Here is a 24,858-nt window from a genome sequence, read left to right as displayed (position 1 = left end):
AAATTATGATTGAAAACTGGGCCGCGAATACTAAAAGGTTGAGAAACGCTGGGTTAGGCAAAGAATCACTTTCACTATGTGTTGAGATCTAATAAGAAAAATATGAAATGAAATGCTAAATGTTCGATTAGGTAAAAGAACGATACATTTCATAAACTGATAATGAATGGAAAACAACAGATAACAGACAGCTTTATTGCATTGATGGGGTCATTAACGTCAAGCCTTTGTAAATTTAAAAAATTAAAATGATATTCTTTTGTAATCAACATTGGTTGAACTGATTATAAATATTTCATTAATCTATAAATGTAAGTGTTACGTCTTAAATGAAGGATGGTGTGGAAGAAGGTACAAAGTGACAATTTCTAAGCCAATTTCCTACAAAACCAATTATCTTATCACAATTTAAATTGAAAAGCGAGAGAACCTTGATTTGTTTTCTATGGTTTCAATAAGCAGGTTATGCAGCAAAAAACTCTGTTTTTTCCTCACTTCTGACAGCAGTTTTTTAATGAGTAAGATACTTGACATTTATACTTTATCAATACTTTTTGTTAAGTGAATAAATCACGACACTATTCATTATTTTATGTTTATATACTAGTTATATTTTCTCTTTGTTAATTTCCCAGCTGCCAAGTAATAGGGACTACACATCTTACAATGAGACAATTGGTGTTCGATTTGCGCAAGGGATAATTTTACTTTCTTTATCTGATGTGAAAATTGTGAAGAACTGTGAAAGTTGCTCCAGAAGTGTGACAGCAATAGAGAGCTGGAGACGGTAGACCCAAAGTTATGGTTAGATTTTCAAATATCATTGATTGAATTATCATATAATGAAGCATTAACTTTAGGAAGAATGATCATTGCTATATACTTAGAAAGACTGAGGAGGCCTGTTTGGCCCTTCCCAGATTGTTTACTCATAGATCAATTAGACATCAATATCTTTGACTATAATCATAAATAACGTATCAAAAACGTATTATATACTTTATAATTGAAATACCATGGTATTTTATTCTATTTGGTAAACGAAATTATTCCCATAAAAAGAACTTTTCAACTAAATGTACACAATAGTTTATTAGATAATTGGGTTTCCTTTCCTCTATGAATAATAATTATAGATGCGTTTAAATTCTCGAGTTTTTTTTAATAAATAAAACTGGACTATGTATAGAGAAGGGTACCTCATGTACCAAAGGGTATCCACTTTATATACCCCAAAGAATACCTAAAACTACCTGAGGTAATGGTGCACCTGCTAAAATAGCTATAGGGCTACACCCGTCATTCTAGGTATAAAGTTTTATGTATATAATGCTACAACTAACACATGAGTAATATAAATAAGCACTTAAATTTGATCAAATAATGAAAAGTCAGGAATGCTCAATATCAATAAATATTCGAAATACTCTAATACAAGTGATTTTCAGCAGACCAATTACACTATAATTATAGATACGTAGAAATACTCTTGTTTTTTTCAATAAACCTGAAATGTAGGGAAGCTCATGTATATAAAAGGTTGTATATAAAAAGGTATACCAAAGGATACCCAAAACTACCTGGGGTAATGATATACAAACCGAAATACCAAAGGGACCAGCCTGTCTCTTACCGTCAATCAAAGTATAAAGTTCTAAGTATACGTTTCTGGCCTTAACACATGAAAAGTTTTATAAGCATTTAAAATAGGTCAAATTAAGAAAAGTCAGAAACACTCAGCACTTTAAACAATTAATTTTCTGAATTACAGAGCAATAAAAAACGTAAATGACCATATTGATCCCATCCGTTTTTGTATTGTTAGGATCGTCCTTACATGCAATTTTTATTTACGTTATATCCGGTGCTGAATGGCAGACTCAATTACGAGTTTACCGACTTTCAATGTTCAAATCCGCAGCCTTGTAATACTGAACCCAATCCAAATGACAAGGGCATTTACAAAATATTTCCTTTACTAGTCTTCATGGAGGACTTTTTTTATGGCATTAACCTGCATTTGCTTTACATGGAGTACAGCAACGAAAACTTCCCACGGTTTGTCTAACAGACATGGGATATTAACCAATGATCTGTCTATTAAGACATTTTATGCAAGCACATTAGATGGTGCTTGCCAGGAACAGCATTCGTATCGACCAGCCAAAGCTCAGATACGCAATTGAGACTGCTCATTGGAAAACGAGCACTTTTACCTCTGAACCACTGAGAAAAATGGTTTGATATCTTTTTTTTCTCTTTGCTATTGCTATAAACACTAAAATAGAATTCTGGAGTAATGATTAAAAAATTTTCGACAAAAAAAACTATAGGCAGTTTATTATACAAAATTTCAAATATGTAAAAGTCTTTATTTTGAATTTGTTCACAGTTACGCTGATTTTTGCACTGCTTGGTAATTTGTAAAACGATCAGAGGAACAAAAAATCTGAAGTAAAAAGATCAGATTGTTCAAAGTTTACTGGGAGAACGATCTTTTTATTTCGTTTTGTTTAACTATGCAACAATTCTTTTCGACGAGCCATTAAATTTTGTAATCTTTGTTTTAAAAGTGTTCAGAGACAAATCTTTTAGTTCTTAGAAGTGGAGGAATGTTCCGAGTGCATTTTGGAAGGAAACAATATTATAAAACGACTCTGTTTTTTGGCAGCAAATCAAAACGCCAAGTGTATAAGCACGAATGGTTTAAATGAATGTTCAGTTATAGATCTATAGCTCTTTTCATGAAAGCTTGAAGATAGGAGATAAAGGCAAAATCAAAATCATTATTTTTTCATCGGCAAATTAAAAACTTCTAAGCTAATTCATTTAAACTCACTGGATTGATACTTAGAACCCTTTATACGTTCTACAAGTTTCGCTATCACTGTAGCTTTTTTTATTAATATTCGAGTTTACTATGCTTTTCCTTATCTATTATCACTTCCTCTTATCTCCTTCCACTTCAAAGTATTGCAATCACAAGAGGACAAGCATATTCTAACTTAGTTTCACTTTCTAATTTTCTTTTCATTTTAATGTCATTAATTTCTTCTATTAAGAAACAAGTGCTTGGAAAATTGGATCAAATTATTTTTAAAAAGACATCGACGCAAAACGATTTCTAAAATTAAAAAAGGAGAGAGAAGAGCCAGTTTTATTGCATATTTCAATATTTGAAGTGCCATCATTAAATATGGTTGGTATACATAGTTTGTATTGAACAATTTTCAGGTGTCATTAAAATTTTAAAATATATTAATAAATTAATAACTAGCGGAATGCCCGTTCATCGAACGGAGTAAAATAAAAGTATATAAATCAGTACATTTAAATCAACACTACTAGATCGTGCACTCAACTGAAAAGAATACACGAATACATATACAATGGAACAGACACAATTAATAGTTCAAATAATTCCAATAGCCATTTAATTATTATTATTTGTTACCCTTTTTTGTGATTACCAGGTGTTACGTCTTAAATGAAGGATGGNGTCTAAACTGACGTCAATTCCCTTACTTATCCACTGATAATCCATTAATGATCAATCAGTTAAATAGCAGCCAATAAGAAATATGTTTCTATTGGGATGGGAATACGTATCGTCCAATAGGAATATTGCAAACAGGTAACTGTCATTCACAATCACAAAATTACGACAATTGTTTGATTTATTCCTCTTAAGCACGTAGTTCAGTCTCTGGCTTGGACATCGTTATAAAAAAATAGTTAAATATTAAAAAGTTGGCAATTTGTTTTAATTACATAGAGCTGTCAGATAGTTATCACCAAAGGTGTTAGGTGTTATCTCTGAAATATTTGAACAAACAGAATTATTTACAGGTTAATTTATTGAACCAATTGGAACAAAAAATTGAAACATCTCCCCCGTCTGACTTATAAAATTGTTTGAGTAGGGTGTAATATTGTGAACTTGCCTCCACTGTTCAAGTTTCAGTATGACACGCATACACACGCAAGCACGCGAGAGGCCATATTATCTATTAATAATTTCAATAAATAATAATTTTTATTTATTTGCTGAATTCATATTTGTATCGACTTAATTGCCATTACAATTTTCTTTTCATGTTAGTTTTGTTATATTTATAGTTTTTATTTATGTTAAAATCTTTTTATGGAATTTTTTTTTAAAATTTTCAATTATATTACGTAATTTAAGCAGACCAAAAAAGGGTTTTGATTGCTAATAACAAAATGAAAGTTATCTAAATTTCTCCTATTTATTCAGTGAATATTTACTCATTTTGGCTTTTACAATTTCAAAACAAAGAATCTTGAAATGTAAATTAGTAAAAGAAAAGTTAATAATAAGATCTCGAAGCAGGTAAATAATATTATCATTATTGAAGCGAAAATAGAACAAATTAAGTAAATTTAAAATAAAACATAACAAGCAAAAAATAGAGAATAAAAATTCACGAAAAATACAGAATGAAACACAAAATGTAACATCTAAAGCGAGTAGTGAATTCAAATGTAATTCCACGTACAGGCATCTTCCAAAAATAATTAAAAAAATTTACGTAACAAGTTTGTCAGATTACAAAATATGAAAATTTTCTTTTATTCTTTTTTGTTTCATTATTTTGTATAACAGTAGTATGCGGCACCAAAGCACCGTTTATATTTTTAATTTGTACTGCTGTTTTAGATAGGATGAAAAATTAATTTAAATAATTACTTCGCAACTAAGATTTTATATCGATAAAAGTACAAAATTATTGTAAATAAATCCTTAGCATATAACTGATTACTCAACACTGCTTTAAATTATTACTAAGATAGCCAAACAAAATCAATGATAACTAAAATTTTGCCAATAGATATTGAAATACCACATATAGTGTCACATAAGAAAAATATATATTAATTAAATAGAGTTATTCTAAAACACTTGGCCATAACAAAGACTGACAAAATTTTAAATAACCTTTTTTCGTTTTTATACTTCAATGAGAAATTTCAAATGTATATGATGTACACCAATGCATAACTACACATTTCTCAATAATAAAGAAAACATTTAATTTCATTCATCTCAATTTTCCAATTAAAAATATTCGCAGTACATTTATTAATGAAGTATAATTGAATAAATAATGAATATAATGAAATATAAAATTTATTTTTTATACCTGGTCAATGCTAAATTAGATCTTTGCCTGTAAGATGTGAGCAGTGTATAGGATTTAAAATAGTATCGGAAGCAATTTGCAGCTTAGGTAAGATACTTTTTCCAATACGTGTGGACAATCAAACAAATAATGATAGAATGGAACGCTAAAGGTTCGATAAGATAAAAAAAAAAAGAATATGGGGTGATAACGAGAACGAAACAGATAACTGACAATTTGTTAACTGTTTATGTTGTAATTTCATTATGACATAACCAGTTAACAAATAATAGGGTATAACATAATAATAGGGTATACTTTATGCAATTTAACAAAAAAGCGAACCAACGCGAATATAGCATAAACTAAGGTATATAAATGGACTTACTATAGTTTTGGTTCTATAAGCAAGAAACTTTCTCGTTTACTAAGCATAAAATATAATGTTTTCAGATGCTGTGTTTAGGTACTCTATGCATTTAAGACAAGAATGAAAAATAAATTTTTTAAATTTAAATTCTGGATACAATGAAGTACCACTAATTAACTCAAAATGCAAATCAAATGCAGCACTTAAAATAGAGTCAGAAAGATTAGAATTGCAAAAAGTCCGAAGAAAAATATCATGAAAAAATTTATGATTGGTTAATGATTAATTTTATTCAATTTAATCTAACAAAATTTTTCTTTCATATTAAATACTTTGGCAGTTGTTGAAATTTCGTGTTCCGAAATTTAATATCTATCGCTTTAAAAGAATAGTTTTAAATCATTTCGGAAACACTAGACAACTGAATTCATAACAAAACGGATAATTCGTAGATTATGTTTCAATAGTTAGACATAGTAGAATTGCGTTTGTCTTTACACATAAAACGCTCAGGATTCCTGCTCAAATCGTACTGTAATATCTTATCAAACTATGTCGTAATATCTTATCATCTATTAGGAGCTTAGTGGTACACTGTAAAAAATTCTGGGTTAAATTTCGGCACTTTATGTGAATTATCAACAAAATCCATTTTTACCCTAAAATATGATAGCGTAATTTTTACTGTTATATTTTTTTATTTAGAGTGATTCAGGGAAATTACGGTTATTTCCACTGCAAAAATTACGGTATATCAGATTTTTGTTCAGTAAATCCCGCTGAAAAGGGATATTACTGCAAACAGTACCGGCAATTTAACTGCAGGTATTTTTTCCGTACTTTAATTCGGAATTTTTTACAGTGTAGAAGTAGATAAATGACATTTTTGAGGATATTTATTAATTTATGAAAATAATATATTAAGTGGTAACTTGAATATGTTTAATGTTTAATGTGTCAAAATTGTTTTTGCTTGCCCTTTAATTTTAACGCTACTAATCCACATAAGTTTTGAGTATGCTTACATGATTTTACTTTTCAAATTAGTATAGGTAAATGAAATAAAACAAATAATTAAAAGCCTCGCCACCTAAAATCTCGATAATAAGATAAATCGGAAATCATTTGTTTTCTTCTTGCCTTGATTATAGCGACTCTGAAAATATCACGTACATGGTTCTTCAACTAAACTTGTCATGTGTCTAAGCTTTAGCTTTATGCTATTAATTTCGATTCATACCTTTAATGGTAGGTAATAGAACAAAGTGTGCAGATCTGGGTTTTAAACTAATCAGTTAAATATCACATTTATGTAAAAAATTGTGATATAATTCATTTCTTCTAGATAATTGCTGAATAAAACAATGAAGCCACGTTAAAAAACTAATTATTATATTTATATGTATCTTTATTGGTTATATATAAAATGAAATATATTTCAAATACAAGAATGAAATAATGTGTAAAGTTTTATTAAATAAAAACAAAAAAATCCTTCTCTACAATTGCATCAACTATCTAATGTGACTACTACAGAATCACTAATGGTCAACTTACACTGTTTTTTTGTACTTTTTTCTTAACAAAGTTTATAACCTTATGTTTTATAAAACTTAAAGAACTTCTTTTGAAATTTAGAAACACTAACCCCCACGTAATACCAATAAGACCGTATTTAATATGTATAAGCAACAAGAATAATGTAACATTATACATAAATAATACAACATTATACATAAATAATACAACATTATAAATAAATAATAACAATATACATAAAAAATAACATTAAGCATAAATAATTATATTATACATAAATAATAACATTATGCATAAATAATAACATTAAACATAAATAATGACGTTATACATAAATAATAACATTATACATTAATAATAACATTAGATATAAATAAAAAAACATCATTAATAATGTATTAACATGAATGAATAACAACATGAAACCCCAGAATCTATTGTTTAGTTCTTCGTTCCAAGGTAAAAGGATATGAATTTGAGCACATCATCTTTATCTGGAAGCAACTCGATAATTTTTGCGTTTTGTTATTTTTCTAATGTGAATATTTTCAATATGGATATTTTAATATGATTTTCATCGATTGAGTGCTGATGTGTTAAGCAATTTTCGTAATTGAAATTTGGTGCAGAATAACTTAACTAGAGTCGAATCAATTTAAATTACGCAAAGGGTTTTGCAAAGACAGTTATCATTAAAAAATAAAACACAATTTTATCACTTTTCTTATTTTCAAGGAGATTAAAACAATTTGATTCTTTGAAAAATGTAGAGAAATGCGATTTTACATTGCTAATTTAACTATTAACTTAAATATCAGAGTTTTTCAAATTGTCTTTAACGAATAAAAACCTTAAAATAAGTAAATTGTCGAGTAAAATATTTTTTTTCGAAAATAAGGGCTAATGCTTTCTAATATTAAAAGATTACATTATTTTCCTTTAAAATAGCATATTAATAATTAATACTTAGTCTGCGACATGTGAAACGAAATAAATAAAAATATCAAGCACATTTCTCTATTTTAATGAAGACAAGTTAAACTATTATTGTTCATTTGAAAATTAAATATTTAAAATTAAATATTTAAAATATATTTTTCCTTTAAAAAATTAAACTCTAAAATATTTAAAATATATTTTTCTTTTAAAAAATTAAACTCTAAAATATTTAAAATATATTTTTCAGAATACTTGATTCTGTTTCATATTTTTTGTTTTATTCCAAGTTCTTTCCAAGTAATAGTTATTCCAAGTAATAGTATTCATTTATTACAAAAAAAAATGTACATTTTCATTGATTTTTGTTTGACTGACATCGAACAATATTCACAAATTAATGCACAAAGGAATGTTTAATTCGTAGAACATTGTTTCATTGCTTTGTATTCACAGTCCTTAATAAATGTTTTCAAGAACCTATCCGAAAGTGAAGCAAAAAAGAATTTAAATATCTTGGTTTGTAAATACAAAACAATATCGAATTCCAACAAATAGCTACTGAAAAAGGAGGAACTAACTGTATGTGAACCAGTCGAATGCTAAAACTTGAAAGCGTCACATTCATCATCTTTATAAAGCAAACAGGTTTGAAAATTTTAGTCCCGTCTTCTCCTTAGTGACTTATACGATTTTGATTTCGCGTTCGTTTTTTCATCGCGTAAATACTATTTAGCTTAATGTATAAATGTGTATATCTTTAATTTAATTTTTTAAAAAGATTCAAATTTATATAGTAATGGTGGTTATTCTTTTACACACTGAATAAACTTCTTTTTAACTAACCATAAGAAGAGAAGAAATTTACAGGGCTGTTGACTTTTAAAAGCCTTTTCTGCGTTTTTACAATCGCATTTATGTGCAAGAAAGATTGTGTTGGTCTCCTTTTTTTTATAAAATTCATGATTTAAGTACAATAATGGAAAAAAAGAAGAAATTGTGTCCAAATAGACTGTCTCAGTCATTCTATCTTGTCCCTATCGTACAGAAGACGTGTATTTTACTTCACACTGTGTTAAATGTCAACAATTTCAAAAGGAAGAAATAAAATACACAATCTGAAAACTATATATGTCAAAACAAATGTATTTTTTCCTCTCGTTCCAAACTGGAAAAAAAATGTTGCCACCATTGATTTCGATTGCTACTATTAAGTTAGATTTGAAAAAAAAACCTTGATATTGCTTCTAGAGGAGCAGATATGCAAATAATTTAATGTGTTTAGATGTAAGATTTTTATTTTTATGGTCAGAAAATGTTTTATTTGAGATATTATTCAACTTCAACATCTGACACAATTAAATGTTTTACTGATGATTACCTTAATCAGTTGGTTTAACTTACGCATTTATTCGTACTTCATAACTTTTCTTTTAAAATGCCGTACGTCAATGCTAATATATGTCTAGGGGGGCTACTTCAGTGTGAATTATTAAAAAAAAGTTTGAAAAAATAGTGAATGTAGTTATTCGTTTGTAGGTCAGTTAGCAGCATTTAGACTCAGAAGAAGTTAACGCAGTTTAAGAAGATACCAAAAATAAACGTAGGAATATTGATATCTTTTAAATTTGGTCTATTACATTATTACAAAATATTACATGAAATGATTCAAAATGTTTTTAATCCTATTAGTAGTTGTATGGCGCAGAGAAGTGTTTTGAACTAAGTATTTAAGGGTAACAAAAACAATTTCATTAGTTTAACAAAATTATAAAAAACTCTATACAGCTTTTTAAAACCTTCAGTGACACCAAAGTTTGAGTAGAAAGGTCGAAGTTAATTAAACATTCCCCATTAAAACTTTGAGATATTAAAAGCATAACAGTTATCTCATTTCATAAGGCACTGTAATAGAGAATTTGCTGACATGCCTTTAATTTGATCTAATTTAATAATTTTTCTTAATCAGAAGTTAAATGAAATAGAAAATGAAGAATCGTATTTATAATTGTGCAGAAGATGTAACTTTTACAGATCTGTGAAGAGGCGTACAATCATCCCTACTTTTAGCATTTATATAAGCGCCTTTTGCAATTAAAAGCTCTGAAATTTTTTTGCTACCAGCGAAAAATAGAGGTGTTGCACCTTCACAATTTTTAGCTTCAACATCAGCACCTTCTTTTATTAAAAGCTCGACAACCTTATAATTTCCCTTTATAACAGCGTCGTGGAGAGGTGTATAGCCAACGTTATTTTTGGCATTTATATCAGCGCCTTTTGCAATTAAAAGCTTTGCAATTTTTCTGCAACCAGCAACAGACAGGGGTGTTGCCCCTCTAAAATCTTTAGCTTCAACATCAGCACCTTCTTTTATTAAAAGCTTGACAACCTCATCCTTTTTAAATATAACAGCGTAGTGCAGAGGTGTTAAACCTTTGCTACTTTTAGCATTTATATCAGCGCTTTTTGCAATTAAAAGTTTTGCAATTTTTTCGCTTCCAGCTACAAACAGAGGTGTTACATCATAAGAATTTTTAGCTTCAACATCAGCACCTTCTTTTATTAAAAGCTCGACAACCTCATATTTTTCATTCATAACAGCGGCGTGCAGAGGTGTATAACCTCGGCTACTTCTAGCATTCATATCAGCACCGTTTTTTATTAAAATTTCAACAACTTCATACTTATCGTGATTAACGGCATAGTGCAAAGGTGTTTCCCCATGCATACTTTTAGCCTCAATATCGGCACCTCGTTTTATTAAAAGTTTAGTAACTTTTTCATCTGCCGCATAATGAAGAGGAGTACACCCATCTTTATCAACAACGTTGATCAAATTTATTTTACTTTCTATGAGAGTCTCTAAAATCTTTACTAAACTTTTTTTTGCTGCCTCGTGTAATAAAGTCTCTTTTGGTTTCTCAGCATCGTAAGTTTCAAGGCTTTTTGTTGCTTCATGCATGTCACAAGCATTCGCACCTTTTCTTAGGAGTAATTCACCGGTTTCCCAATGACCGCCTTTATCTGCATATCTTAAAGGCCTCCAACCAAGTAGCTGTTCCTTAGCATCTACTCTAAATTCGTGATTCAACAAAGTCTGAACCAAATAAAAATTTCCAAATGCAGCAGCTAAGTGCAGTGCTGTTCTTCCTACTTTGTCTTTAGCATCAATTAAATATCTGACACTGTCTGAGTTAGTTAATAAATGTTCTACTTTGTCTTCCTCATTGTTCAAAACTGCAATATGCACATCACAGTTCTCTCTATCGTCTGCTACCATGTAATCGAAGAAAATGTCGATTAAGTGAAATTTATGTCCATAAATATTCTCACAAAAAAATTTCTTTATATTTTCTTTTTCTATGTTGTTTGCAAAAAAAAGTGCTGCGAAATATTCAGAAAAGCTGTAGTGGATGAAAATTGGCTTTTCATCGACAATATGACTAATGAAACCCCAGTTTTCGTCGCCTTCTTGTACCTCTTTCTTATAATCCTTCATTTCTGTCAGCTCTTCTTCATCAAGAAACTTCTTTAAATCTTTTTTCATAAAAAGTGCACTTAAAGCTAGAAGCGAATATTTTTTTATAAAGGAAGCGAAGTGTATTTTATATAAGGACCATGGTTTTGTTAAGTCTAATATCTTTTTGTCTGTAAGATCCCTCCTGAATTTGCTGACAACAAAAGCTTTATAGAGGCTAGTGAGATGTAATTGTTTTGAAAAAGTTGATTTTGTTTTTTTGGACAGTTGATGAGAGGTGTGGAATTCTTCTTGAAAAGCTTCAACCAGCATTTTGATATGCAATGGTATTCCTGTAAATTCATTATTTTCATCAGAAACGGGTTGCAAAACACTGTCAAGTAATTTGTTGGCGAAATACTCAAACTTTTCTGTGATACTATGTCCTAAAATGTTACGCAAGTACTTTCGAATAAACATCACCTGATCATCTCTAGACAGCAGCTTCAGACTATAGGATAGTACTTTTAATATGACCTCTAGTTCATTTTTCATGTGTGGGCGTGTAGTTATCCAGAGGTGGTTCTCAGTATTTGAATCTTGTAAAGTTTTTAACAGTTCAATAATATTCACCTTGTAGTCAGGAACTATTTCATCAAATCCATCAAGAAAAAAAGCAACTTTACCTGCATTCAATCCATGCCTAAATAATTCTCTTTCCAGGTGTGTCTTTAGACCAGCTATGTCCACAATAAATTTAAAAATTTGGTCCTTATCATTATCAAAGTCTACATTTGCTAATTTTCCTGTATAATCATTTAAATTAATTCTCATAACCCATAGGGAAGAATTTATAATTTTCATTTTTCGTGCTATTTTTGTCAGTACTGTGGATTTACCAGCGCCAGATACTGAACTTATAATAACTACACGTCCATCTATATCACTGCATGCAGNTGAAAAGTATATAAATCAGTACATTTAAATCAACACTACTAGATCGTGCACTCAACTGAAAAGAATACACGAATACATATACAATGGAACAGACACAATTAATAGTTCAAATAATTCCAATAGCCATTTAATTATTATTATTTGTTACCCTTCTTTGTGATTACCAGCTTCCCTGTGATTTATTGAACCAATTGGAACAAAAAATTGAAACATCTCCCCCGTCTGACTTATAAAATTGTTTGAGTAGGGGGTAATATTGTGAACTTGCATCCACTGTTCAAGTTTCAGTATGACACGCATATACACGCATGCACGCGAGAGCCCATATTATCTATTAATAATTTAAATAAATAATAATTTTCATTTATTTGCTGAATTCAAATTTGTATCGACTTAATTGTTATTACACTTTTCTTTTCATGCTAGTTTCGTTATATTTATAGTTTTTATTTATGTTAAAATCTTTTGATGGAATTTTTTTTTTAAATTTTCAATTATATTATGTAATTTAAGTAGACCAAAAAAGGGTTTTGATTGCTAATAACAAAATGAAAGTTATCTAAATTTTTCTATTTATTCGGTGAATATTTACTAATTTTGGCTTTTACAATTTCAAAACGAAGAATTTTGAAATGTAAATTAGTAAAAGAAAAGTTAATAATAAGATCTCGAAGCAGATAAATAATATTATCATTATTGAAGCGAAAATAGAACAAATTAAGTAAATTCAAAATAAAACATAACAAGCAAAAAATAGAGAATAAAATTTCGCGAAAAATACAGAATGAAACACAAAATGTAACATCTAAAGTGAGTAGTGAATTCAAATGTAATTCCACGTACAGGCATCTTCCAAAAATAATTAAAAACATTTACGTAACAAGTTTGTCAGATTACAAAATATGAAAATTTTCTTTTATTCTTTTTTGTTTCTTTATTTTGTATAACAGTATGCGGCACCACAGCTCCGTTTATATTTTTAATTTGTACTGCTATTTTAGACAGGATGAAAAATTAATTTAAATAATTACTTCGTGACTGAGATTTTATTTCGATAAAAGTACAAAATTATTGTAAATAAATCCTTAGCATATAACTGATTACTCAACTCTGCTTTAAATTATTACTAAGACAGCCAAACAAAATCAATGATAACTATAATTTTGCCAATAGATATTGAAATACCACACATAGCGTCACATAAGAAAAATATATATTAATTAAATAGAATTATTCTAAAACAATTGGCCATAACAAAGACTGACAAAATTTTAAATAACCTTTTGTTCATTTTTATACTTTAATGAGATATTTCAAATGTATATGATGTACCAATGCGTAACTAAACATTTCTCAATAATGAAGAAAACATTTAATTTCATTCATCTCAATTTTCCAATTAAAAATATTCGCAATACATTTATTAATGAAGTATAATTGAAAAAATAATGAATATAATGAAATATAAAATTTACTTTCTATACCTGGTCAATGCTAAATTGGATCTTTGCCTGTAAGATGTGAGCAGTGTATAGGATTTAAAATAGTATCGGAAGCAATTTGCAGCTTAGGTAAGATACTTTTTCCATTACGTGTGGACAATCAAACAAACAATGATAGAATGGAACGCTAAAGGTTCGATAAGATAAAAAAAAAAAGAATATAGGGTGATAACGAGAACGAAACAGATAACTGACAATTTGTTACCAAAGAGATATTTAAGTCAGGAATTTTAAAATGAAATTATACAATTTCATAAATTTTTATTGTCTTATAATCCTTAATTATTCTACTAATATAAATATTTCAATATAACAGGAGGTGTAAAAATTGTGCATCATTTACATTTGTCCTCATCATCACCACATTATTATTTTTCCAAAAAATATTTTCTTTTAAGAGATAAATTTATTTTTTCGATTTGCTTACCATGCAATATAAATTAACCTTAAGTAACTTATTTTAAATTTTACAGAAAATTTAAATTTTTTTTAATTGAAACAAGGAAATAAACAAAAAGCATATTTTCCTCAAATGAAATATTTTTCCTTAGTTTTAATTGTTTCATTGGTCAACTGCAAACTGCATTATTATTATAAATTTCAGTATCTTTGTTGTAGAATTTTTATGACACAAATGAGGATGCACTGTAAAAAATTCTGATCAAATTATGTCAAAAAGGGTGCCGGTAATCTTTCCCGTAATATTCATTTTTACTCGGACATATTACGGAACAAAAATTCAGATAAACTGTAATTTTTACAGTGATAATTCAAAATCATCATCATAAAATCGTAAAATCATTGAATAACTCTAATTAAATAAATATTACTGTAAAAAAGGAATTTATGATATAAAGAATGTTACGGTAAAGTGAATTTTAGAAATAATGCACTAAAAGTGACTGAACTTTATATCGCAATTTCATCTATAATTGTTTACAGTATAGGGTATACTTTATGCAATTTAACAATAAAGCGAACCAACGTGAATAAAGCATAAACTAAGGTATATAAATGGACTTACTATAGTTTTGGTTCCATAAGCAAGAAACTTTCTCGTTCACTAAACATAAAATATAATGTTTTCAGATGCTGTGTTTAGGTACTCTATGCATTTAAGACAAGAATAAAAAAGAAATCTTTTAAATTTAAATTCTGGATACAATGAAGTACCACTAATTAACTCAAAATTCAAATCAAATGCAGCACTTAAAATACAGTCAGAAAGATTAGAATTGCAAAAAGTCCGAAGAAAAATATCATGAAAAAATTTATGATTGATTAATGATTAATTTTATTCAATTTAATCTAACGAAATTTTTCTTTCATATTAAATTCTTTGGCAGTTTTTGAAATTTCGTGGTCCGAAATTTAATATCTATAGCTTTAAAAGAATAGTTTTAAATCATTTCGGAAACACTAGATAACTGAATTCATAACAAAACTGATAATTCGTAGATTATATTTCAATAGTTAGACATAGTAGAATTGCGTTTGTCTTTACACATAAAACGCGCAGGATTCCTGCTCAAATCGTACTGTAATATCTTATCAAACTATGTCGTAATATCTTATCATCTATTAGGAGCTTAGTGGTACACTGCAAAAAATTCTTTATTTTTTACAGTGTACCACTATTTCGGCACTTTATGTGCATTATCCGCAAAATCCATTTCTACCCTAAAATATGATAGCGTAATTTTTACTGTTATATTTCTTTATTTAGAGTGATTCAGGGAAATTACGGTTATTACCACTGTAAAAATTACGGCATATCAGATTTTTGTTCAGTAAATCCCGCTGACAAGGGATCTTACTGCGAACTGTACCGGCAATTTAACTGCAGGTACTTTTTTCCGTAATTTATTTCGGAGTTTTTTACGGTGTAGAAGTAGATAAATGACGTTTTTAGGGATATTTATTAATTGATTTAGATAATATAAATGTGGTAGTTTGAATATGTTTGTGTCAGAATTGTTTTTTGCTTGCCCATTAATTTTAACGCTACTAATCCACATAAGTTTTGATTATGCTTACATGATTTTACTTTTCAAATTAGTATAGGTAAATAAAATAAAACAAATAATTAAAAGCCTCGCCAGCTAAAATATCGATAATAAAATAAAACGGAAATCATTTGTTTTCTTCTTGCCTTGATTATAGCGACTCTGAAAATGTCACGTACATGGTTCCTCCACTAAACTTTTCATGTGTCTAAGCTTTAGCTTTATGCCATTAGTTTCAATTCATACCTTTAATGGTAGGTGATACAACAAAGTGTGCAGATCTCGGTTTCAAACTAATCAGTTAAATATCACATTTATGTAAAAAATTGTGATATAATTCATTTCTTCTCGATAATTGCTGAATAAAACAATGAAGCCATGTTAAAAAATTAATTATTATATTTATCTATATCTTTATTGGTTATATATAAAATGAAATATATTTCAAATACAAGAATGAAATAATGTGTAAAGTTTTATTAAATAAAAACAAAAAAATCCTTCTCTACAATTCCATCAACTATCTAATGTGACTACTACAGAATCACTAATGGTCAACTTACACAGTTTTTTTTGTACTTTTTTCTTAACAGAGTTTATAACCTTATGTTTTTTAAAACTTAAAGAACTTCTTTTGAAATTTAGAAACACTAACCCCCTCGTAATACCAATAAGACCGTATTTAATATGTATAAGCAACAAGAATAATGTAACATTATACATAAATAATACAACATTATACATAAATAATAACAATATACATAAATAATAACATTAAACATAAGTAATTACATTATACATAAATAATAACATTATGCCTAAATAATAACATTAAACATAAATAATGACGTTATACATAAATAATAACATTATACATTAATAATATCATTAGATATAAATAAAAAAAACATCATTAATAATGTATTAACATGAATGAATAACAACATGAAACCACAGAATCTATTGTTTAGTTCTTCGTTCCAAGGTAAAAGGATATGAATTTGACCACATCATCATTATCTGGAAGCAACTCGATAATTTTTGTGTTTTGTTATTTTTTTAATGTGAATATTTTCAAAATGAGTATTTTAATTTGATTTTTATCGATTGAGTGCTGATGTGTTAAGCAATTTTCTTAATTGAAATTTGTCGCAGAATAACTTAACTAGAGTCGAATCAATTTAAATTACGCAAAGGGTTTTGCAAAGACAGTTATCATTTAAAAATAAAACACAATTTTATCATTTTTCTAATTTTCAAGGAGATTAAAATAATTTGATTCTTTGAAAAATGTAGAGAAATGCGATTTTGCATTGCTAATTTAACTATTAACTTAAATATCAGAGTTTTTCAAATTGTCTTTAACGAATAAAAACCTTAAAATAAGCAAATTGTCGAGTAAAATATTTTTTTTCGAAAATAAGGGCCAATGTTTTCTAATATTAAAAGATTACATTATTTTCCTTTAAAATAACATATTAATAATTAATAGTTACTCTGCGCCATGTGAAACGAAATAAATAAAAATATCAAGCACATTTTACCATTTTAATGAAGGCAAGTTAAACTATTACTGTTCATTTGAAAATTAAATATTTAAAATATATTTTTCTTTTAAAAAAATTCAACTCTAAAATATTTAATATATATTTTTCAAGATACTTGATTATGATTCATATTTTCTGTTTTATTCCAAGTTCTTTTCTTCAATTTAAAATATTTTATAGTTATCATTTATTACAGAAAATAATGTACATTTTAAATGCTTTTTGTTTTACTGACATCGAACAATATTTACATATTAATGCACAAAAGAATGTTTAATTCGTAGAACATTGTTACACTGCTTTGTATTCACAGTCCTTAATACATGTTTGTAAGAACCTATCCGAAAGTGAAGCAAAAAAGAATTTAAATATCTTGGTTTGTAAGTTATATTTCAGCAAGGAAAAACAAAACAATATCGAATTCCAACAAATAGCTACTGAAAAAGGAAGAACTAACTGTATGTAAACCAGTTGAATGCTAAAACTTGAAAGCGTTACATTCATCATCTTTATAAAGCAAACAGGTATGATAATTTTAGTCCCGTCTTCTCCATAGCGACTTATACGATTTCGATTTTGCGTTCGTTTTTTCATCGCGTAAATACTATTTAGCTTAATGTATAAATGTGTATATTTTTAATAAATCATTCAGTTATGGTGATTATTCTTTAATACCCCGAATAAACTTCTTTTTTATATAAGCATAAGAGGAGAACAAATTTACATTGCTGTTGACTTTTAAAAGACTTTTCTGCGCTTTTACAATCACATTTATGCACAAAAAAGATTGTGTTGGTCTCTTTTTTTTATTAAATTCATGATTCAAGTACAGTAATGGAAAAAAAAGAAGAAAATGTGTTCAAATAGACAGTCTCAGTCATTCTATCTCGTCCCTATCGTACAGAAGACGTGTATTTTACTTCACACTATGTTAAATGTCAACAATTTCAAAAGGAAGAAAGAAAATACACAATCTGAATACTATATATGTCAAAACAAATGTATTTTTTCCTCTCGTTCGAAACTGGAAAAAATGTTGCTACCATTGATTTCGATTGCTACTATTAAGTTAGATTTGAAAAAAAAACCTTGATATTGATTCTAGAGGAGCAGATATGCAAATAATTTAATGTGTTTAGATGTAAGATTTTTATTTTTATGGTCAGAAAATGTTTTATTTGAGACATTATTCAACTTCAACATCTGACACAATTAAATGTTTTACTGATGATTACCTTAATCAGTTGGTCTAACTTACGCATTTATTCGTACTTCATAACTTTTCTTTTAAAATGCCGTACGTCAATGCTAATATATGTCCAGGGGGGCTACTTCAGTGTGAATTATTAAAAAAAAAAGTTTGAAAAAATAGTGAATGTAGTTATTCGTTTGTAGGTCAGTTAGCAGCATTCAGACTAAGAAGAAATTAACGTAGTTTAAGAAGATACTAACAATAAATGTAGGAATATTGATATCTTTCAAATTTGGTCTATTACATTATTACAAAATATTACATGAAATGATCCAAAATGTTTTTAATCCTATAATTAGTTGTATGGCACAGAGAAGTGTTTTGAACTAAGTATTTAAGGGAGACAAAAACAATTTCATTAGTTTAACAAAATTATAAACGATATAATCAGCTTTTTAAAATCTTCAGTGACAGCAAAGTTTGAGTAGAAAGGTCGAAGTTAATCAAACATTCACCATTAAAACTTTGAGATATTAAAAGCATAACAGTTATCTCATTTCATAAGGCACTGTAATAGAGAATTTGCTGACATGCCTTTAATTTGTTCGAATTTAATTATTTTTTTTATCAAACGTTCAATGAAATAGAAAATGAAGAATCGCATTTATAATTGTGCAGAAGATGTAATTTTTACAGATCTGTGAAGAGGCGTACAATCATCCCTACTTTTAGCATTTATATCAGCGCCTTTTGCAATTAAAAGCTCTGAAATTTTTTTGCTACCAGCGAAAAATAGAGGTGTTGCACCATCACAATTTTTAGCTTCAACATCAGCACCTTCTTTTATTAAAAGCTCGACAACCTTATAATTTCCCTTTATAACAGCGTCGTGGAGAGGTGTATAGCCAACGTTATTTTTGGCATTTATATCAGCGCCTTTTTCAATTAAGAGCTCTGAAATTTTTTTGCTACTAGCTAAAAATAGAGGTGTTACATCATAAGAATTTTTAGCTTCAACATCAGCACCTTCTTTTATTAAAAGCTCGACAACCTCATATTTTCCCTTTATAACAGCGGCGTGGAGAGGTGTATAGCCAACGTTATTTTTGGCATTTATATCAGCGCCTTTTGCAATTAAAAGCTTTGCAATTTTTCTGCTACCGGCAACAGACAGGGGTGTTGCCCCTCTAAAATCTCTAGCTTCAACATCAGCACCTTCTTTTATTAGAAGCTTGACAACCTCATCCTTGTTAAATATAACAGCGTAGTGCAGAGGTGTTAAACTTTTGCTACTTTTAGCATTTATATCAGCGTTTTTCGCAATTAAAAGCTTTGCATTTTTTTTGCTTCCAGCTACAAACAGAGGTGTTACATCATAAGAATTATTAGCTTCAACATCAGCACCTTCTTTTATTAAAAGCTCGACAACCTCATATTTTTCATTCATAACAGCGGTGTGCAGAGGTGTATAACCTCGGCTACTTCCAGCATTCATATTAGCACCGTTTTTTATTAAAATTTCAACAACTTCATACTTATCGCGATTAACGGCGTAGTGCAAAGGTGTTTCTCCATGCACACTTTTAGCCTCAATATCGGCTCCTCGTTTTATTAAAAGTTTAGTAACTTTTTCATCTGCCGCATAATGAAGAGGAGTACATCCATCTTTATCAACAACGTTGATCAAATTTATTTTACTTTCTATGAGAGTCTCTAAAATCTTTACTAAACCTTTTTTTGCTGCCCCGTGTAATAAAGTCTCTTTTGGTTTCTCAGCATCGTAAGTTTCAAGGCTTTTTATTGCTTCATGCATGTCACAAGCATTCGCACCTTTTCTTAGGAGTAATTCACCGGTTTCCCAATGACCGTCTTTATCTGCATATCTTAAAGGACTCCAACCAAGTAGCTGATCCTTAGCATCTACTCTAAATTCGTGATTCAACAAAGTCTGAACCAAATAAAAATTTCCAAATGCAGCAGCTAAGTGCAGTGCTGTTCTTCCTACTTTATCTTTAGCATCAATTAAATATCTGACACTGTCTGAGTTATTTAATAAATTTTCTACTTTGTCTTCCTCATTGTTCAAAACTGCAATATGCGCATCACAGTTCTCTCTCTCGTCTGCTACCATGTAATCGAAGAAAATGTCGATTAAGTGAAATTTATGTCCATAAATATTCTCGCAAAAAATTTTCTTTATATTTTCTTTTTCTATGTTGTTTGCAAAAAAAAGTGCTGCAAAATATTCAGAAAAACTGTAGTGGATGAAAATTGGCTTTTCATCGACAATATGACTAATGAAACCCCAGTTTTCGTCGCCTTCTTGTACCTCTTTCTTATAATCCTTCATTTCTGTCAGCTCTTCTTCATCAAGAAACTTCTTTAAATCTTTTTTCATAAAAAGTGCACTTAAAGCTAGAAGCGAATATTTTTTTATAAAGGAAGCGAAGTGTATTTTATATAAGGACCATGGTTTTGTTAAGTCTAATATCTTTTTGTCTGTAAGATCCCTCCTGAATTTGCTGACAACAAAAGCTTTATAGAGGCTAGTGAGATGTAATTGTTTTGAAAAAGTTGATTTTGTTTTTTTGGACAGTTGATGAGAGGTGTGGAATTCTTCTTGAAAAGCTTCAACCAGCATTTTGATATGTAATGGTATTCCTGTAAATTCATTATTTTCATCAGAAACGGGTTGCAAAACACTGTCAAGTAATTTGTTGGCGTAATACTCAAAGTTTTCTGTGATACTATGTCCTAAAATGTTACGCAAATACTTTCGAATAAACATCACCTGATCATCTCTAGACAGCGACTTCAGACTATAGGATAGTACTTTTAGTGTAACCTCTAGTTCATTTTTCATGTGTGGGCGTGTAGTTATCCAGAGGTGGTTCTCAGTATTTGAATCTTGTAAAGTTTTTAACAGTTCAATAATATTCCCCTTGTAGTCAGGAACTATTTCATCAAATCCATCAAGAAAAAAAGCAACTTTACCTGCATTCAATCCATGCCTAAATAATTCTCCTTCCAGGTGTGTCTTTAGACCAGCTATGTCCACAATAAATTTAAAAATTTGGTCCTTATCATTATCAAAGTCTACATTTGCTAACTTTCCTGTATAGTCATTTAAATTAATTCTCATAACCCATAGGGAAGAATTTATAATTTTCATTTTTCGTGCTATTTTTGTCAGTACTGTGGATTTACCCGCGCCAGATACTGAACTTATAATAACTACACGTCCATCTATATCACTGCATGCAGAGGAGCAATACTCTTCAAGAAATGCTTTTTCACCTCGAGTTTTATGCCAGAGATATCGATCATCTATTTCTCTTACCCAATGAATATTTCTATTTTCATATTCAGTACAAAGTTTCTCAAACTCTTTACCTGTTTCAGAAATCAACAGTATGTCTTGATCTTGTTTAAGTATCGAAGTTTCAATTTGATCGTCATAAGTAACATGGATTTTAGATTCCTTTTGAATATACTTTCCATCTTTACACTGATAAAAATGTCGCTCAATGTAGTAATTCTCAATATCACCTAAATCAGGAAGTCTTTTACCTATCACTATCATTTCATTGTTGATAAGTTTAGATAATGTTTCTTCATCTACCAGATGCTTTGTTTTATCTGTTATCAAACTACCTAATTCTGTAAATAATCCTTGAAAGAAAATGGTTTTCTTCAAAAGTCGCTTTTGAGAATCATTTGTTAAATCAACAAATGTAACTCCCGAATCGTCCGTCATTTTACAATAAAAATGTAAATTAACTTCTAAATAGTATTCTAAGTCGTTACTCCTTTGAGTAATTAAAATAAACTTAAGCATGAGTTTATCTTCTAAAACGCTGAATAATTTCCTAAAATAATTAATCAGTAATTCTTTATCATTTATCCAGGATTCTTCGTCACTTTCAATTACGAATAAGACCGTCACTTTCGTATTCAATTGTTTTACGAAATCATAAATCGGGAAAAACTGTTGCAAGTTTAAAAACATCTTCATGCTGAGATAAATGATATTAAGAGTTTTATAGTTAGTGCTTGACTCATTTAGAAATTTGTGAATTTTTTTCATTTCTATTACTGGGTGAACCCTACACATCAGTTGTAAAAATTGACAATTTTCACTTTTTAGAAAATCATCGAGAAGATCCATAGTTGCCTGCTTTAGTTCAATATACTCAATAGACTGAAGATAATGGAGAGCCTGTTTTTGGTAAGCATCATTAAAAACACAAAAACTATTTAACTTGGCGTTTACTGCCATGTGTATGCTTGGAGAAATAAGTAAAATGTTTTTGACGCACATAATCACCTTCTGCAGTATGTCTTCTGAACTGCACTTGATAACCCCTCGTCCTTTTCCCTCTTTTATCTCAAAATCAAGTATTTTTTCGACTTTATCTTTATTTATTACTCCCTCTGTTTTGTGATGAAGAGAAGTGAATAAGTCATCAATCAGAGAAAACATCGAAAAGTTCTTCAATATACCATATCCTTTCAGAAAATCAAATTCCGCCTGTGTAAAAATATTAGCACTACATTCTCCTTCCTCCACATTTTGTAATTGATAACGAATAGTACAATAATCGTCACCATCTGCCGGTGGATTATAATCATTAGCACAATTTGCTAAGTTATGAAAATGTTCATATTCATTACATTCACTATTAAATAATTTTTCGATAATTCTTGTACCTAATCCACCTTTCACAAGTGGCCAATCTCTTATCTTCATTATTCTTCCGCTTGAACTGCCTTTCCCAGAAAATAAAGCATCTCTAATTTTTTTCATTTTGTGAGTTTCTTTAGTATATTGTAATAGATTCCATCTTTTCCTTATTTCTGGTAAGCCTTCAATGAAAACCCGATATAAATTACCGACATTAATATGTGAGTGTAGTGTATTGACCAAATTTGGTGCGGATAGGTAAATTGTTACGTCCAACAAATCTACTAAATTAACTTTATCGCCAGCATGTACGTCGAAGTCATCTTCCATTTTCAGCAACATGTCTTTGCAGCCAGGACAATCAAAAACTACTGTATGAGTGTGGTAGCCTTCTTTTTGGCTTTTAACAAAAAAAGAAGAACCCTTTTCTTCACAGAATTTAGTAGTAAGATATTGAGTTGAAAAAGCAGTTATCTGTGCTAACCAACCACCCAAAGAATGCCCAGTAATAGAAAGACTCAAATTCACTGATTGCTTTTTATTGAGTTTGTCCAATTGGGTCACGATGAGGTTTGAAAAACTAGCAGCAGAACTCATTTGAGAAGTGTACTTGTTTGATAAAACACCTTCATAATCGGTCCATATATCCTTTAGGTTTTTTGTTCCTTTGTGAGCAATAACAACTTGCTGGTCATTGGGATTCCAATATGCAGCGCCAAAATAATTATCACTAGAGTTCTTTGCTGTTGTCAGCAGAACCCAACCTTGATCCAGAGGATCTGGACAAATTTTCGATTCTACAGAAACTCTACATGCAAGTTCTGCTAAAAATGAATCACTTGGATATGCACAACGCCCTTCTAAGGGAACAGTTCTCTTTATATCCGATTCAATTATTGAAATAAAATTTTTGTTTAAAATTTCCGGATCAAGTACTTTTAGTTTTTTGGGAAAAGGAATTGCCATCTCCAGTATTGGACAAGATAAATCTACAAAAAGTGCAAAAGGATTTTTCTAAGAAGTGCTAATGGAATTGATACTTCCTTTCTCTATCTAACACCTCAGAAACGTTCAGTGTAACTTCGTCTTGTTTACCTATTATGTAAAAAAAAGATATAATTGTTTTAAATACTAATTGTAAACTAAAAAAACAATCTGCAAAGTACATTTCAAAAGACAAATTTGTATTAGTTTTGCCATGTTTACGGTATGGGATAAAATTGGTGCACCACTCATTTCGCAATAATATTCTGTGATGACAGCACACTCGCACAGTAAAGGTTCACCTTGTTGGAGACTGACGACAGATTAATTTGAATTAAAAACTGCATAGACACTCCCAACGAAATCTAAATACTTTTAACGATTGAAACGGCATTGTAAAAAATAAAAGGCACAACATAAGTATGTAACATAATGAACATAATATGAGTGATACTCTGTATAAACTGTGACGTTACATCTTTCCGAATATGATGTTAAGCAACCCAAAACATTCAGTGAAGAAACACTTTATTTCAGGTT

The 24,858-nt window shown here is 29.2% G+C and overlaps 3 protein-coding genes across 4 annotated transcripts in view; 1 reads left to right on the top strand and 2 right to left on the bottom strand.

Annotated features, from left to right (window-relative positions):
• LOC139424817 (uncharacterized) overlaps positions 1 to 5,292 on the bottom strand; it is a 204,252-nt gene extending 198,960 nt beyond the window's left edge. The window contains exon 1 of the mRNA XM_071181835.1: positions 5,166 to 5,292. The gene's annotated coding sequence lies outside the window, so the exon portion shown is untranslated. The remainder of the gene's footprint in view (positions 1 to 5,165) is intronic.
• Positions 1 to 24,858, top strand: part of LOC107455306 (proton-coupled amino acid transporter 1) — a 110,833-nt gene that overhangs the window by 33,409 nt on the left and 52,566 nt on the right. The gene's annotated exons all lie outside the window — the stretch shown is intronic.
• Positions 6,935 to 24,425, bottom strand: LOC107446223 (uncharacterized). The gene is made up of 2 exons (XM_043055894.2): positions 19,316 to 24,425; positions 6,935 to 12,392 (listed from the first exon to the last, which is right to left on the bottom strand). Exons 1-2 carry the CDS (start codon positions 24,298 to 24,300, stop codon positions 9,992 to 9,994), a joined length of 7,386 nt encoding a protein of 2,461 aa, XP_042911828.1. The 5' UTR covers positions 24,301 to 24,425; the 3' UTR covers positions 6,935 to 9,991.

This window comes from Parasteatoda tepidariorum, chromosome 6 (genome assembly GCF_043381705.1).
Source record: "Parasteatoda tepidariorum isolate YZ-2023 chromosome 6, CAS_Ptep_4.0, whole genome shotgun sequence".
Lineage (NCBI taxonomy): Eukaryota > Metazoa > Arthropoda > Arachnida > Araneae > Theridiidae > Parasteatoda > Parasteatoda tepidariorum.
This window is presented reverse-complemented; position numbering and strand designations above follow the sequence as displayed.